Source organism: Oncorhynchus mykiss, chromosome 1 (genome assembly GCF_013265735.2).
Source record: "Oncorhynchus mykiss isolate Arlee chromosome 1, USDA_OmykA_1.1, whole genome shotgun sequence".
NCBI classification, from domain to species: Eukaryota; Metazoa; Chordata; class Actinopteri; order Salmoniformes; family Salmonidae; genus Oncorhynchus; species Oncorhynchus mykiss.
In genome coordinates, this window is record NC_048565.1 from 45,516,166 (window position 1) to 45,533,572 (window position 17,407).

The 17,407-nt window shown below is 44.5% G+C and overlaps 1 protein-coding gene across 7 annotated transcripts in view; it reads right to left on the reverse strand.

Annotated features, from left to right (window-relative positions):
- Positions 1–17,407, reverse strand: part of LOC110523834 (liprin-beta-2) — a 110,429-nt gene that overhangs the window by 39,513 nt on the left and 53,509 nt on the right. For all 7 annotated transcript variants that reach the window (XR_002473493.2, XR_005051864.1, XR_005051866.1 and 4 more), the window contains 2 exons: positions 16,897–16,983; positions 14,480–14,593 (listed from right to left, as the gene is read on the reverse strand). Coding sequence is in view for 1 of the 7 variants with exons in the window: in XM_036978445.1 (XP_036834340.1) it covers positions 14,480–14,593; positions 16,897–16,983 (201 nt within the window). In the remaining 6 variants the exon portion in view is untranslated. The remainder of the gene's footprint in view (positions 1–14,479; positions 14,594–16,896; positions 16,984–17,407) is intronic.

Genomic DNA, 17,407 nt, shown 5'->3' on the forward strand with positions numbered 1-17,407 from the left:
TCATTCATTTATCAGCTGTCCCTTTTCATTCATTTTTCAGCTGTCCTTTTTCATTCATTTATCAGCTGTCCTTTTTCATTCATTTATCAGCTGTCCTTTTTCATTCATTTATCAGCTGTCCCCATAAAATAACCTTTTCTCATTCCAGGTTCCCTGTTGGGTTCCAGGTAGAATCATTTTGGGTTCTATGTAGAACCCTGTGTAGAAAGGGTTCTACTTGGAACCCAAAAGGGTTCTAGCTGGAACCAAAAAGTGTTATTCAAAGGGTTCTCCTATGGGGACAGCCGAAGAACCCTATACAGTCTGTGTAGACGGACTGTATGTAAACCCCTGTAATCACCACAGCTCAAGGGAAATACATTGAAAATAAAATCGGATAAATAAGTTGTGGCACCCTGTGACATTTGCAACCCAACACCGGTATTACTTCGAGTGGGATCAGCAGAGCATTTAGAAGCAATTTGAAGGTCTTTTCTGTAAAAGCCCAACAGCTGACACTGTAGCTAGCTGGCTAAGCCTGATGAAATCCTTCCTTTGAACTAACTAAGAAGTGAAACACATGCAGGATTATCAGCCCTTCCTAACTAGCTCTGCAGGCTGTGGCGTTCTGATATCCAACTATCCGTTTATCTAGGCTTGATTGGACTGTGTTGAACTGCTATGGGCTCTCATTCTGAGTGTTGTGGCTGACTAGCCTGACTAGGTCAACATGCCACTCAGGCGTTCAGAGTCAGACACAGTGATCAGACCAATGATGATATTCCGAGACAGTGATCAGAGTCCGGGGCCAAGCCCCTCTTTGTCCCTCTGAAACAGGACCTCTTCTTTTCCCTGGGCCAGGGACCAGAGCCAGAGGTGTGTCAGTCTGTCAGACCTCTCAGCAGACCCAAGGTGCCACTAGCCTGGTCGCAGATCTGTTGGTGCCGTATAACCAACTCCTAAGACATACAGTATGTTTGGCAGACAACACCCATAGTTGGCTAAACAGCCAAAAGAGATCTGGAACCACTAGACCGGCTAAGATGCCACTGACTCTCTGCAACTGTACCCTCACCTGCTTGGTCAAGTAGGACACAGGGAGAAGGAAGGGGGATGTGTGGTAGGTCAAGCTATCAAACCTGCAATCCTGGACTGGACTGGCCCTCTAATAGCAAATATTCCTTCTTAGCCTTTTACTGCAGTGGGCTAAAACAGGGTCACGCAGAGTGTTTCTTGGTAGTCTTAAACAAATCTACTTTGAAACAAAAGTATACACCTCACACACTTAGTTATGGGCTTAAAAAAGAAGACACCTGTACCATCTCAGATATAGAGTTGAAATGTGTTAAAAAAAATTGTTTGCATCCCAACAATACACTTTATATACATCACAGAAGACTGAAACATCTAAAAACCATTTGACAGGACTTTCGGCGTAAAAAACAAACAATAATAATGTTGATTAATTCCATCCATGAGGCCTCTTCGTTATTTGACTGCAGGAAAGGGGTAGGCTAGGCTGGTTAATACTTTGTCTATCGACATGTCTGTAGATAATTACAATGTCTTTAGACCGTCACTGGGACTGTCGGTTTCCTTGTCACAGATTGATGAAAAAAGATCAACTTTGACCCTGTCACTGCATCCATTGTCATGGTTAACTGACTGAGACAGCGATGAGAGTGAACATTCTAAAATTAGCTCGCCATTAACTTGTTAATAATGAATCTTGTGAATTTATTTTCCTGTAATAATGAATAAAATATTTCTAAAGTTAAGACATTGTCAGCGGCTAGCCAGATAACAAGGTAGCTAACCAGCCTTTAGTGTGTGTGTGTGTTTGTTGTCATGGTTGCTTTGAATAATTCCTTTCTCAGAATGAGGATGTCACGATGACATTCTGGTTGTTGGAATCACAGAATTAAATAGAACACATTGCATTATAAAATGGGTTGTTTGGACCCTGGATGCTAAGTGGTTGATATGCGGGAGTTGTTTATGCGGGATTGTGGGACAACAACTCTCACAAAATACAATGGCATGGTTATGTCATAATTCCACTCTCACGCAGCCCAGGCAGGAAACTCAACTTCATCTCCCTTGGAAAAAAAGCCTATACACTTAATTTCCCCAAATTTGACTTGGCGTCATTACGTCATGTACCTACGTTAAATAGGTATGCACGTCAGCTTTGACATCGGTTTTGCACATCGGCATTAAACTAGACATCGGGCCGATACCGATGTTGCCATTTTTAGCTAATATCGGCCGATTCCGATATGTTCGATATTGTGCATCCCTAGTTAAAATAATGTTTTACGAAAGAAATGCATTCATATTTTTAGAAATATGTTGGCAACTGTTTTAGAAAAGCAATAATGCTCTCAAACCCAATCCCGGAATTATCGTGTGACAACTCCCTCCAAGGGCTGTATCCTGGCCCTTGTCGGGAGTTGTCTTACGATAACTCCTGGGTTCTCTGGCATTTTTTGCTTTAATACAGTGCTGTCGGAAAGTATTCAAACCCCTTGACTTTCTCCACATTTTGTTAGGTTACAGCCTTATTCTAAAATTGATTAAATCAATCGATACACAATGACAAAGCAAAATCATATTTTTTTATTTTTCTTTTCTAACTTATAAAAAATGTAAAAGCTGAAATACCACATTTACACACAGTACCAGTCAAAAGTTTGGACACACGATTCTCATTTTCTTTATTTGTACTATTTCTTTACTATGTAGAATAATAGTGAAGACATCTAAACTATGAAATAACAAGTGGAATCCTGTAGTAACCAAAGAAGTGTTAAACAAAACAAAATATATGTTATAGTTGAGATTCTTCAAAGTAGCCACCCTTTGCCTTGATAACAGCTTTGCACACTCGCTCTGAGTGAGTATAGGTCTGATGAGTCGATTGACAAAATAATCTGCCCAACACACTCACCCATTAGCTTTTGCTGGAACTGGCAGCAGATACTGAGAAGCATTCTCTTGACACTCAGAAAAGAGCTATCTCCATTCCAGGCTCAGAACAGCAGTGACAAAGATCAACCTTGCCATTGACCTCTCCTAATCACACCACACACATTGTTTAAACAGATCTCATTAAAAACTTCAATGGAGCCAAACAATGTGAAGATAGACAGTGTCTGGTTATCGATAAAGGTCAAACACAAGGGACCTGCTAAGAGATACCAGCCACACCACAGAGCACTGTAGACAGTAGACACCAGTGGCTGTGGTCTCTAAACAGAAATAAACATTTATTGTATATTCTGCATGACAACCTGAGGGGGAAAAAAAGGTTTTCCCCTAGACCTGTGCTTATGTACAAAAAAATAAAAAAATCTGCTCGGAATTTGAGGTCAATTAAACTGAAAAACAACAAATGCACTTTTTACCATTGCCATTTATGGGGAGCAAACCGGCTGGATGAGACAAAATCACAGAGTAGACAAAGGAGCAGTTGAAAAGCCCAAACAGAGGGCTTTTTGATTCCTAAATTGGGTAGCTGTGTGTGCCAATGTTTGGCATGCACACACAGCCTAATAAGAGGCATCAGCAGACACTGCTCAATGGCTCCTCTCCACTCATAACCCCTCACCCCTGTCTCTGATGGTAAGAGCACAAACTGGACAACTCTCACCCTGTCCCCCTCCCTACCGCCACAACAAACATGGCTTACTTACATCCTACTGGCACATAAGGCAGCAACAAGACCTATCCACTTTTGATGATCCAAAGGCTGTTTGGCACGGTGTCCTGGTACACACAGCTAGAGTTGAAATCGAAAGTTTACATACACCTTAGCCAAATATATTTAAACTCAGTTTTTCACAATTCCTGACATTTAATCAAAGTAAAAATTCCCTGTCTTAGGTCAGTTACGATCACCACTTTATTTTAAGAATGTCAAATGTCAGAATAATATTAGAGAGAGTGATTTATTTCAGCTTTTTTTTTCTATCATCACATTCTCAGTGGGTCAGAAGCTTATACAATTAGTATTTGGTAAAATTGCCTTTCAATTGTTTAACTTGGGTCAAACGTTTCGGGTAGCCTTCCACAAGCTTCCCACAATAAGTTGGGTGAATTTTGGCCCATTTCTCCTGACAGAGCTGGTGTAACTGAGTCAGGTTTGTAGGCCTCCTTGCTAGCACATGCTTCTTCAGTTCTGCCCACACATTTTCTATAGGATTGAGGTCAGGGCTTTGTGATGGCCACTCCAATACCTTGACTTTGTTGTCCTTAACTTCTTGGAACTCTGACGGCGGTATTTCATTATTGGGTAAAAAAACGTTCCCGTTTTAAGCGCGATATTTTGTCACGAAAAGATGCTAGACTATGCATATAATTGACAGCTTTGGAAAGAAAACACTCTGACGTTTCCAAAACTGCAAAGATATTGTCTGTGAGTGCCACAGAACTGATGCTACAGGCGAAACCAAGATGAAATTTCAAACAGGAAGTGCCCCAGATTTTGAAGGCGCTGTGTTCCAATGTCTCCTTATATGGCTGTGAATGGGTCACGAATGAGCTTACACTTTCCGTCGTTTCCCCATAGTGTCGACAGCATTGTGACGTATTTGTAGGCATATCATTGAAAGATTGACCATTTTACACTACATCTACCAGGTGCTCGCTTGGTGTCCTCCATCGCAATTATTGCATAATCTCCAGCTGCGTGTATTTTTCCGTTTGCTTCCGAGGAGAAACACAACTGCCACGAATGATTTATCATCGAATAGATATGTGAAAAACACCTTGAGGATTGATTCTAAACAACGTTTGCCATGTTTCTGTCGATATTATGGAGTTAATTTGGTAAAAAGTTTGGCGTTGTAGAGACTGCATTTTCGGATCTTTTTCTTATCCAAACGTGAGGAACAAAACGGAGCGATTTCTCCTACACAAGTAATCTTTTTGGAAAAAATGAACATTTGCTATCTAACTGAGAGTCTCGTCATTGAAAACATCCGAAGTTCTTCAAGGGTAAATGATTTTATTTGAATGCTTTTCTTGTTTTTGTGAAAATGTTGCCTGCTGAATGCTAGGCTTAATGCTATGCTAGGCTATCAATACGCTTACACAAATGCTTGTGTAGCTATGGTTGAAAAGCATATTTTGAAAATCTGAGATGACAGTGTTGTTAAAAAAGGGCTAAGCTTGTGAGTGAATATATTTCTTTCATTTCATTTGCGATTTTCATGAATAATTAATGTTGCGTTATGGTAATGAGCTTGAGGCTATGATTACGCCCCCGGATACGGGTTTGCTCGACGCTAGAGGTTAAGCCATAATGCCACAACTTTGGAAGTATGCTTGGGGTCATTGTCCATTTGGAAGACCCATTTACGACCAAGCTTTAACTTCCTGATGATGTCTTGAGATGTTGCTTCAATATAGTCACATAATTTTCCTGCCTCATGATGCCATCCATTTTGTGAAGTGCACCAGTCCCTCCTGCAGCAAAACTGTAGCTACCACCCCCCGTGCTTCACGGTTGGGATGGTGTTCTTCGGCTTGCATAACTCCCCCTTTTCCTCTAAACATAAAGATGGTCATTATGGCCAAACAGTTCTATTTTTGATTCATCAGACCAGAGGACATTTCTCCAAAAAGTACAATCTTTGTCCCCATGTGCAGTTGCAAACCGTAGTCTGGCTTTTTTATGGCGGTTTTAGGGCAGTGGTTTCTTCCTTACTGAGCAGCCTGTCAGGTTAAGCCAATATAGCTCTCGTTTTACTGTGAAAATAGATAATTTTGTACCTGTTTCCTCCAGCATCTTCACAAGGTCCTTTGCTGTTGTTCTGGGATTGATTTGCACTTTTCACACCAAAGTACGTTCATCACTAGGAGACAGAACACGTCTCCTTCCTGAGCGATATGACGGCTGCATGGTCCCATGGTGTTTATACTTGTGTACTATTGCTTGTACAGATGAACGTGGTACATTCAGGCGTTTGGAAATTGCTCCCAAGCATGAGCCAGACTTGTGGAGGTCTACAATTTTTTTCTGAGGTCTTGGCTGATTTCTTTTGATTTTACTATGATGTCAAGCAAAGAGGCACTGAGTTTGAAGGTAGGCCTTGAAATACATCTACAGGTACATCTCCAATTGACTCAAATTATGTCAATTAGCCTATCAGAAGCTTCTAAAGCCACAACATCATTTTCGGGAATTTTCCACTAGTTTTAATGACTCCATACTAAGTGTATGTAAACCTCCGACTTCAACTGTAAATCTATTTTAATATGGGTGCACCTAAACTATACAGTGCACTTAGAGCGGACATTTTTAGAGTCACATTTTTTGTGCTGTTTTAAATTCAGAAAGACTATGCTGTCTGTTTTTAGTAGAGCCCACTCCCATAAAAATCTCTGCTCTTATAACACAATGGAGTCAGTAAGCCATAGGAAGTCACCTTGTAAGACCGAAAGGAAGTGAACTTTGTTTCCCTCCATCTTCTGAGTGACAAACTTTGTGCAAAAGCAAACAATGACATTAGGAATCACAGATACATCTAAAATATGCATTGATGTAAAAGCAAAAGCCTAAACTATACTATACAAACATTTGCCAAACAACCAGTAGGCTTACATGAGGGAAAACCAATGAATAAATCATTCTGGCACGGCGGCGAGGGCCATCAAGGTTGTAACTTACAATTTAGACGAGTTGCAGCAGCCTCCCGATGCAGTGTTGAACCTCAAGAGAAGTTCCTGATTCCATTCTCCTTCCTGGCAAAATGTACTTGTCAGGTCCCCTCTCAAATGCCAGCTGGACAAGCTGGGCTTTTCGTTGCCGTAACATGCTGTGTTCACTGAATACGTTCTTCAGGGTGAAGAAGGAATTTCGCACATTGCTGTAGATGCCTCCAAAATGTTAATCGCGTTTCAGTGCCAACAGCACAATCGTCATTGCTGACGAAGGCCCGCTGTAGCTTTGAAGAACCCTGAGTGGGGTCCGTTTGTTGTTGCTGGCTGTGGTTGCGATTTCACTTCGCAAGAATGTGCGAGTCAAAATAAACTCTGATTCCACTAGTTCAGTTTTGGTTAGATTCAACAGGTCGTCAGGTCTAGTGGCTGGGGTAACGGAGGTGCAGGTGCTTGTTGTGATGTTACCCTCGTGCTGCTGGCGCTTGGCCCGGGCTCATCTCGATCTTGTTGGTCAGCAGGTGGTGTGGGGGATGGGCGAGTATTACATTTGCTGCTAGGCTCCTCAACCTCGGTGGTCGGTCCTGCAGGCTGTTTGTTGAGCTTGGCATGGCTTTCGACATGGTGGTCCTCAATTATTTTGCTCTTAACAGTGCCCAGACAGTTTCGGATAGCCATGCTGATCAAAGCTTAGCCAACTAGCTACAATTATTCAGTGCGCTGCTAAAAAAAATACTTACCAAAGCTACTGTAATGGGTGCGTGCTGGTGGCAGGAAAGTCAGGCGCAGGAGAACGAACTTGGTATAAACGGAGTCGTTTAATAAGTACTCACAAAACTCAGAAAACCAAAATATACAAAATAATAAAAGTGGGTACAAAACCCGTCGCACACCAGAACATATCTTGCACATAACATACAATCAAACAATCAAACAATCACCGACAAGAGGGGAAACAGAGGGTTAAATACACAACATGTAATCGATATGATTGGAACCAGGTGTGAAGGAAGACAACACAAAACCAATGGAAAATGAAAAATGGATCAGTGATGGCTAGAAGGTCGGTGACGTCGACCGCCGAACACCGCCCAAACAAGGAGAGGGACCGACTTCGGCGGAAGTCGTGACATGACCCCACAAACCACGGACCCAGCTTCCGACAGGGCAGGCGAAGGGGCAGGTTTCGGGTTGAGAGCCAGACCCGGTCCCCCGGTGCGAACACCGGGGCCTCACTGCGGTGACGGTGGTCTGCACCAACTTTCTGGCGCAGCACAGCTTGCTGAAGGTGGACATGGGTGGCCCATGTTTCCTCTTCGCACCGGAACCAATCGTCCACCACAGGAGCCTCGGTCTGACTCTGATGCCAAGGAGCCAGAACCGGCTGATACCCCAATACACACTGGAAGGGAGAGAGATTAGTGGAGGAGTGGCGGAGCGAGTTCTGGGCAATCTCTGCCCAGGGCACGAACGCTGCCCACTCCCCCGGCCTGGCCTGGCAATAAGACCTCAGAAACCTACCCACATCCTGGTTAACTTTCTCTACCTGCCCGTTACTCTCGGGGTGCAAACCTGAGGTAAGGCTGACTGAGACCCCCAGACGTTCCATGAACACCTTCCAGACCCTCGACGTGAACTGGGGACCCTGATCAGACACTATATCCTCAGGCACCCCGTAGTGCCGGAAGACGTGTTTAAACAGGGCCTCCGCAGTCTGTAGGGCCGTATGGAGACCGGGCAAAGAGAAGAGACGACAGGACTTTGAAAAACGATCCAAAACCAGATTGCGGTGGTCAGTCCAGATGAGAAAAGGGTGTCTAGCCACCTCAAGCCAATGTCTCCACACCTTCAAGACCTTGATGACAGCCAACAGCTCCCAGTCCCTCACATCATAGTTTCGCTCCCCCGGGCTAAGCTTCTTTGAGAAGAAGGCACAGGGGCGGAGCTTTGGTGGCGTAACCGAGTGCTGAGAGAGCACAGCTCCTATCCCAGCTTCGGACGCGTCCACCTCCACTATGATCGCCAAAGAGGGATCCCGATGGGCCAACACGGGAGCCGAGGTAAACAGAGCCCTCAGGTGACTAAAAGCCCTGTCCACCTCAGCTGATCACTGCGAGCGCACTGGAACCCCCTTCAGCAGTGTGGTTATGGGAGCCACTACCTGACCAAAACCCTGGATAAACCTCCGGTAGTAGTTGGCAAACCCTGAGAACCGCTGCACCTCCTTTACCGTGGTGGGAGTCCGCCAATTACGCACGGCTGCAATGCGGTCACTCTCATTCTCCACCCCTGTAGTGGAAATGCGATACCCTAGGAAGGAGACGGACTGTTGGAAGAACTGGCATTTCTCAGCCTTGACGTACAGGTCATGCTCCAACAGGCGACCAAGCACTCTGCGCACCAGGGACACATGCTCAGTGCATGTAGCGGAGTATATCAAAATGTCATCAATATACACCACTACACCATGCCCGTGCAGGTCCCTGAAAATCTTGTCTACAAAGGCTTGGAAGATTGACGGCGCATTCATCAACCCGTACGGCATTATGAGGTACTCATAGTGCCAAGAGGTGGTACTGAAAGCCGTCTTCCACTCGTCTCCCTCTCAGATACGCACCAGGTTGTAAGCGCTCCTGAGATCTAATTTGGTAAAGAAGCGCACCCCGTGCATTGACTCTGACGCTGTGGCTATGAGCGGTAGCGGGTAACTATACCTCACAGTGATCTGATTCAGACCCCGATAGTCAATACACGGGCACAGACCTCCCTCCTTCACAAAAAAAGAAACTTGAGGAGGCGGGTGAAGTGGAGGACCTTCGCAGGGATTCGGAGACATATGTTTCCCTAGCCTCCGTCTCCGCCTGTGAGAGGGGATACACGTGACTCCTGGGAAGTGCAGCGTCTACCAGGAGATCTATCGCACAATCGCCCCGTTGATGAGGTGGTAATTGAGTCGCCTTCTTTTTGGAGAAGGCGAGAGACAAATCGGCATATTCAGGGGGAATGCGCACGGTGGAGACCTGGTCTGGACTCTCCACCGTAGTAGCACCAACGGAAACCCCTAAACACCTACCTGAGCACTCTCGCGACCACCCCGTGAGAGCCCTCTGTGGCCAAGAAACAGTGGAGTTATGACAAGCTAACCAGGGTAGGCCCAACACCTGGGAAACGCAGGAGAGTCAAGAAGGCAGAGACTAATTCTCTCCGTATGACCCCCCTGCGTCACTATGCCCAAAGGTGCGGTGACCTCCCTAATCAACCCTGACCCTAATGGTCGACTATCTAAGGTGTGAACGGGGAAGGGCACATCCATGGAAATGATGGGGATCCCTAAACTACAGGCTAAAGCTCTAGAAATAAAATTCCCAGACGCGCCTGAATCGACGAGCGCCTTATGCTGGGAATGCGGGGAAAACTCAGGGAACGTGACAGACACAAACATATGTGCATATAGGGCTCTGGGTGAGAATGGCGCCGTCTCACCTGGGGTGACGCCAGAGCGCCCTGCCTGCTGCCTCGATTCCCAGAGGAACCAACCCGGGACCGACCGGCAGTGTGACCTCTGCGGCCACAGATGGTGCACGAGCGGGAACCCCCTCCGGTCTCCCTGCGCATCGCCCCTCCCAGCTCCATGGGTATCAGAGAGGGGAAGCGGGAGGATGGAACCACCAGACCCCGATCTGAACATCCGCGAGTAGCCAGCAGGTTGTCCAGCCGGATGGACAGGTCCACCTGCTGGTCAAACGTGAGGGTGGTGTCTCTGCAGGCCGGCTCCTGACGGATGTCCTCGCGCAGACTGCAACGCTAATGGTCGATCAGGGCCCTGTTGTTCCATCCCGCGCCGGCAGCCAGGGTCCTGAACTCCAGGGCAAACTCCTGGGCGCTCCTCGTCTCCTGCCTCAGATGGTAGAGGTGCTCACCCGCCTCTCTATCCTCGGGCGGGTGTTCGAAGTCTTCCCGGAAATGGCGGGTGAACTCCTCAAACTGGTCCAACGCCGCATCTCCCTCCACACGGCGTTGACCCACTCCAGGGCTCTCCGGGTGAGGCATGAGACAAGGGCGGACACCCTCTCACGGCCCGATGGAGCCGGGTGGACGGTGGCCAGATACGGGTCTAATTGCAATAAGAACCCCTGGCAGTTCGCAGCCCTCCCGTCGTACTCCTGGGGCAAGGAGAGACGGATCCCACTGGATTCAGATGGGAAAGGGGCGCTCACGAGAGACCCCGGTTGTGCTTATGGAGGTGCTGAAAGATCTCCCTGTCTCTCCCAGCGGTCCATTGTCTGGACAACGCGATCCATGGCGGCGCCAAGATGGTGAAGCATAACTGCATGCTCCTTGACGTGCTCCTCCACCTCACTGGCCGGGGTACCTTCTCCTGCTGACTCCATAGTTCGGTTCGGTGATTCTCTAATGGGTGCGTGCTGGTGGCAGCGAAGTCAGGCGCAGGAGAACGAACTTGGTGTCAATGGAGTCGTTTAACTTCTTGGATATAGGGGGCGCTATTTAAATTTTTGGATGAAAAACGTTCCCGTTTTAAACAAGATATTTTGTCACGAAAAGATGCTCGACTATACATATAATTGACAGCTTTGGAAAGAAAACACTCTGACGTTTCCAAAACTGCAAAGATATTGTCTGTGTCACAGAACTGATGTTACAGGCGAAACCTAGATAAAAATCCAATCAGGAAGTGCCGCATTTTTTTAACCGCCTCATGCCAATGACTCCTTATATGGCTGTGAAGGAGCTAGGAGTCAGCTTACGTTTTCCACGTTTTCCCCAAGGTGTCTGCAGCATTGTGACGTCTTTTTAGGCATTTCCATTGGAGAATGGCTGTAAGAGACCATATAGGGCGAGTGGACGCATGGTGTCTCCGGGAGAAAACCTTGCGTAAAATACTGAGGTAGCCATTTTTCCAATCGTTTCTTATGAGAAACCAACTGCCTCCACGGATATATTATCGAATACATATGTTAAAAACACCTTGAGGATGGATCCTAAAAAACGTTTGCCGTGTTTCTGTCGGTATTATGGAGCAAATTTTGAAAAAAGTTCGGCGTTATAGTTTAAGTATTTTCGGTCGATTTCTCAGCCTACAGAAATATCCTTTTTGGAAAAAAGTAACATTTGCTATCTAACTGGGAGTCTCCTGAGTGAAAGAATCTGAAGTTCTTCCAAGGTAAATGATTTAATTTGGTTGCTTTTCTTATTTTTGTGAAAATGTTGCCTGCTGCCAGCACAGCCTAGCATAGCATTATGCCATGCTAAACTTACACAAATGCTTGTCTAGCGTTGGCTGTAACGCATATTTCAAAAATCTGAGATGACAGTGTTGTTAACCTCTTTGATCTCTAGGGGCGCTATTTCATTTTTGGATAAAAAACGTTCCCGTTTTAAGCGCAATATTTTGTCACGAAAAGATGCTCGACTATGCATATTCTTGACAGTTTTTGAAAGAAAACACTCTGAAGTTTCAGAATCTGCAAAGATATTGTCTGTAAGTCCCCCAGAACTCATTCTACAGGCGAAACCAAGATGATGCGTCAACCAGGAAATGAGCAGAATTTCTGAAGCTCTGTTTTCCATTGTCTCCTTATATGGCTGTGATTGCGCAAGGAATGAGCCTACACATTCTGTCGTTCCCCAAAGGTGTTAGCAGCATTGTGACGTATTTGTAGGCATATCATTGGAAGATTGACCATAAGAGACTACATTTTCCAAGTGTCCGCCTGGTGTCCTGCGTGGAATTCGGTGCGCAATTGCCAGCTGCATGTACTTTTCCATTTGATTGAGGGGAGAAACCATGCTTCCATGAACGATATATTATTGAAGAGATATGTGAAAAACACCTTGAGGATTGATTCTAAACAACGTTTGCCATGTTTTCAGTCGATATTATAGAGTTAATTTGGAAAAAAGTTCGCGTTTTGAGGACTGAATTTTCGGGTTTTTTTGGTAGCCAAATGTGATGTATAAAACGGAGCTATTTCTAATACACAAAGAATCTTTTTGGAAAAACTGAGCATCTGCTATCTAACTGAGAGTATCCTCATTGAAAACATCAGAAGTTCTTCAAAGGTAAATTATTTTATTTGAAGGCTTTTATGTTTTTGTTGAAATATTGCGTGCTGGATGCTAACGCTAATGCTAACGCTAAATGCTACGCTAGCTAGCTACTTTTACACAAATTATTGTTTTCCTATGGTTGAGAAGCATATTTTGAAAATCTGAGATGACAGTGTTGTTTACAAAAGGCTAAGCTTGAGAGATGGCATATTTATTTAATTTCATTTGCGATTTTCATGAATAGTTAACGTTGCGTTATGGTAATGAGCTTGAGGCTGTAGTCACGATACCGGATCCGGGTTTGGGGGATCAGAGAGGTTAACAAAAGGCTAAGCTTGTGTTTGAATATATTTATTTCATTTCATTTGCGATTTTCATGAATAGGAAACGTTGCGTTATGGTAATGCGCTTGAGGCTACGATTACGCTCCCGGATACGGGATTGCTCGTCACTAGAGGTTAATAAGTGCTCACAAATCTCAAAAAAACAAAATATACAAAATAATAAAAGTGGGTTGTTCCATTTTGTTCCATAAAGATTATTTTTATACCCAAAATACCAACGTTTGTTTGTCGCGTTATGTTCAGAAATCCACACGAAAGAGCGGTCACGACAACGCAGACGGATATTCCAAATAGTCTTCATAATGTCCACAGAAACATGTCAAACGTTTTTTTATAATCATTCCTCAGGTAGTTTTTAAAATATATATTTGATTATATATCAACCGAGTGTGTAGCTTTTTCCATAACAGTGGGAGGAACAATGGCCGCTTTACTCAATTGCGCACAAACTCACTCTGAGAGCCCCCACCTCTCCACTTACACAATGTGATCCTTCACGCTAATTTTTCAAAATAAAAGCCTGAAACTATGTCTAAAGACTGTTGACACCTTAGGGAAGCCACAGCAAAAAGGAATCTGGTTGATATCCCAAGCATATGAACACAGAGGTTTCAAAATAAGAGGCACTTCCTGATTGGATTTTCCTCAGCCTTTCGCCTGCAATATCAGTTCTGTTATACTCACAGACAATATTTTTACAGTTTTGGAAACTTTAGAGTATTTTGTATCCTAATATGTCAATTATATGCATATTCTAGCATCTGGTCATGAGAAATAGGCTGTTAACTTTGGGAACGTTATTTTTCCAAACATAAAAATAGTGCCCCCTAGCTTCAAGAGGTTAACAATTTAACGAAGGTGGTACCTTATGATTTTGCATGACTAGGTGCCCAATCAGAATGCATTTTTGGATTTTAGGTAGAAAATATTACATCCCCCCCTCACCCCTCCTCAGATAAAGAGTTAACACGGCAAATAGCCTCTGTCCCAGTCAGCTCTACTGGCAGTGCAATATTGGCAAAACCTGGCAGGGTAATTCATATACCATTTGGTGGGGGCACAAATTCTATCTGGGGAGTCCATTCCTGGCTTTGCCACCCCTTAGGCCCTGGTCACTCACAAGCAACAGTATTTTATGTTAGTAGGATGGTTATGAATGAAAACCACATTTCCTCTTACTAATTTACCACACACTTACTTCACGCTAAAGGAACAGAAAAAGAACAGGCTGTTCGTTCTATTTGTTACTGAGCAACCTTGTAATCTTTAACCTTGCTCTAATCACACATTCACAAAATATAGTCAATTAATCTAGGACTAAAACAAGACTATGTGTATGTAGGAAACCAGTTGAGGTAAACAACAGCAGTTAGCTCTCTAAGCCGAGCAGTGATAGAGTAGTGATAATGTAGTATGTCTCTTACCTGCTTTAGCATTTCCTCAGTGGAGTTGAGCTTGTGGTAGTGCTCCTCCAGAGAGCTCTCCAGGTCTCGGATCTTCTCTCCCTGGGCCTCCACTTGGTCTGTGAGCACGCTCACCTATAGCACACAAAGCCAACCCACACACAGGACACCTTACTCAGTCACTCACGTTGACAAATACCTCCTCTCTCCTGGTCAGGACTGGAGTGATCCGTATGCTAATGCTGCTAATTCCTCTGACAACCCACAGGTAGTTTCACTTCATTCCTCAGCCGGATTGGAACTCTATGTCAACAGCCATTGTGAAATATCATAGAAGGTAACCTACGCTTGCCATGGTTCACTGAACCACAAACACGGAGCTGAGTAAACTGAGCCCACAACTCTGGCCAGCTCACAATGAAGCAGGTGAAAGGGAAAGCAAGCACCTCTCTTTTACCTGCTCCACCCAATAATGTTTTCAGTCAACAGGCACAAGCCCGTTGGCCAATCAGCAGCGTTTGTCAGAGGGGCTTGAGGAATGTGCTGGCATGTGCGAAAGAAAGGGCTACTGTGGCACAAGGCTGAGATAAAGCTAGTTTTAAGCAGCACACGTTGAGCTAGATAAGACATGACAGAGGCCGAGGAGGAAGAGGGAAATATAAATATGCAATGTGTAGACTAGATTACAGATGTATAAACTACCAATTACACAGATGTAAAAAAGCATGGAGCGTCCTGACAAATCACTTGAGCCTGATGTTTACAGTACAACCAAATACGAGAGGCATTATCCAGACACGAAATGTACTAGGGGCGTTCTGTTTGACTGAGCTTCTCTGCTACACACAACAAGCCCCCAGCCCCCCTAGCCTGCCCTGGACATTCTAACATCTCTGTGATATACTGCCCTTCCTCTCTCAATTGAACAGCAGAGCCGTGAGATCACTTGGGCCTGTGGACAGAGGTGTCACATGTCTCTGTCCCCCTAATGCCTTTACACTCACCTGACGTGACCCCTGAGGAAGGGCTCTCTCAATTAAATTAAATAAAATTCAAAGGGCTTTATTGGCATGGAAAACATATGTATACATTGCCATAGCAAGTGAAATAGATAATAAACAAAAGTGAAATAAACAATAAAAAATGTACTGTAAACATTACTCTCACAAAAGTTTCAAAGGAATAGAGACCTTTCAAAAATCATAGTATGTCTATGTACAGCGTTATAACAACGTGCAAATAGTTAAAGTACAAAAGGGAAAATAAATAAACATAAATGGATTTAAATGGATATGGATTGTATTTAAATCGTTTTTTGTTCTTCACTGTGTCTCTGATATGGACATACATTTGGCAGGAGGTTAGGAAGTGCAGCCCAGCTTCCACCTCCTTTAGTGGGCAGTGTGAGAACCAGGTCTGCCTATGCAAGAAGAACCAGGTCTGCCTATGCAAGGAGAACCAGGTCTGCCTATGCAATAGCAAGGCTATGCTCACTGGGTCTGTACACAGTCAAAGCGTTCCTTCATTTTGGGTCAGTCACAGTGGTCAGGTATTCTGTCACTGTGTACTCTCTGTTTGGGGCCAAATAGCATCCAGCTTGCTCTGTTTTTTTGTTGTTAATTCTTTTCAATGTGTCAAATAATTATATTTTTGTTTTCTCATGATTTGGTTGGGTCTAATTATGTTCCTGTTGCTCTCCTGGGGCTCTGTGGGGTTTGGTTGTGTTTGTGAACAGAGCCCCAGGAACAGCTTGCTTAGGGGACTGTTCTCTAGGTTAATCTATCTGTAGCTGTTGGCTTTGTCATTGAAGGTTTGGAAATCGCTTCCTTTTACGAGGTTGTAGAATTTAACGTCTCTTTTCTGGATTTTGATCATTAGCGGGTATTGGCCGAATTCTGATATGCATGCATTATTTGGTGTTTTATGTTGTTCAAGGAGGATGTTTTTGCAGAATTCTGCATGCAGAGTCTCAATTTCATGTTTGTCCCATTTTGTGAATTCTTGGTTGGTGAGTGGACCCCAGACCTTCCAACCATAAAGGGCAATGGGTTCTATAACAAGTATTTTTAGGCAGATCCTAATTGGGATGTCGCATTTTATGTTATTTTTGATGGTGTAGAAGGCCCTTCTTGCCTTGTCTCTCAGATCGATCGCAGCTTTGTGAAAGTTACCTGTGGTGCTGATGTTTAAGCCGAGGTAGGTATAGTTTTTTGTGTGCTCTAGGGCAACGGTGTCTAGATGGAATTCATATTTGTGGTCCTGGAAACTGGACCTTAGTTGGAACAGCATTATTTTTGTCTTACTGAGATTTACTGTCAGGGCCTGTCTCTGTCTCTCTGTTTCTCTCAGTGCTCCTCCTTCACTCTATCTCTCTCTAAAAGCTAAACTATAATCCTGCAAGGATGATGGTGGGGCGACAGATGACAGGAGCACCTTACCTGGAGCACCAGAGACTCTTTGTCCCCCTCTAAGCGAACCAGCCGCTCCTGATAGCTCTCATTGTTCACCGGGGAGCAGAGGTTAACCTGCAACAACACACATGGCAAAGAGGAGTCAGAGAGGTGGAGAGGGGGAAGGAGAGGATGAGAAAGGTTGAAGACGGTCACTGAATAGGCTAAACAATTTAGTATCAACCATTCAATGATTCATCCGCACTGACCCAATAAAGAAGCAGAAATATGACAAGTATTGTGTTTAGCAACATCTTCCCATGGTCTAGCGGTTAGGATTCCTGGTTTTCACTCAGGCGTCCCAGGTTCGACTCCCGGTATGGGTACACACTGTTTCTACTGCACTGTTGTCTAATCTGCATTCAGTGTCAGATACAGTATTGAAGGCTGCAGCCAAAGGCCTGGCCAACAGCATGCTGGAGGACTGCTCCATTTCAAACACAGTTTCTGATATGAGCTAGCTGGTTGAAGAAAAGGAACCAGTAAACCTGTGTTGACA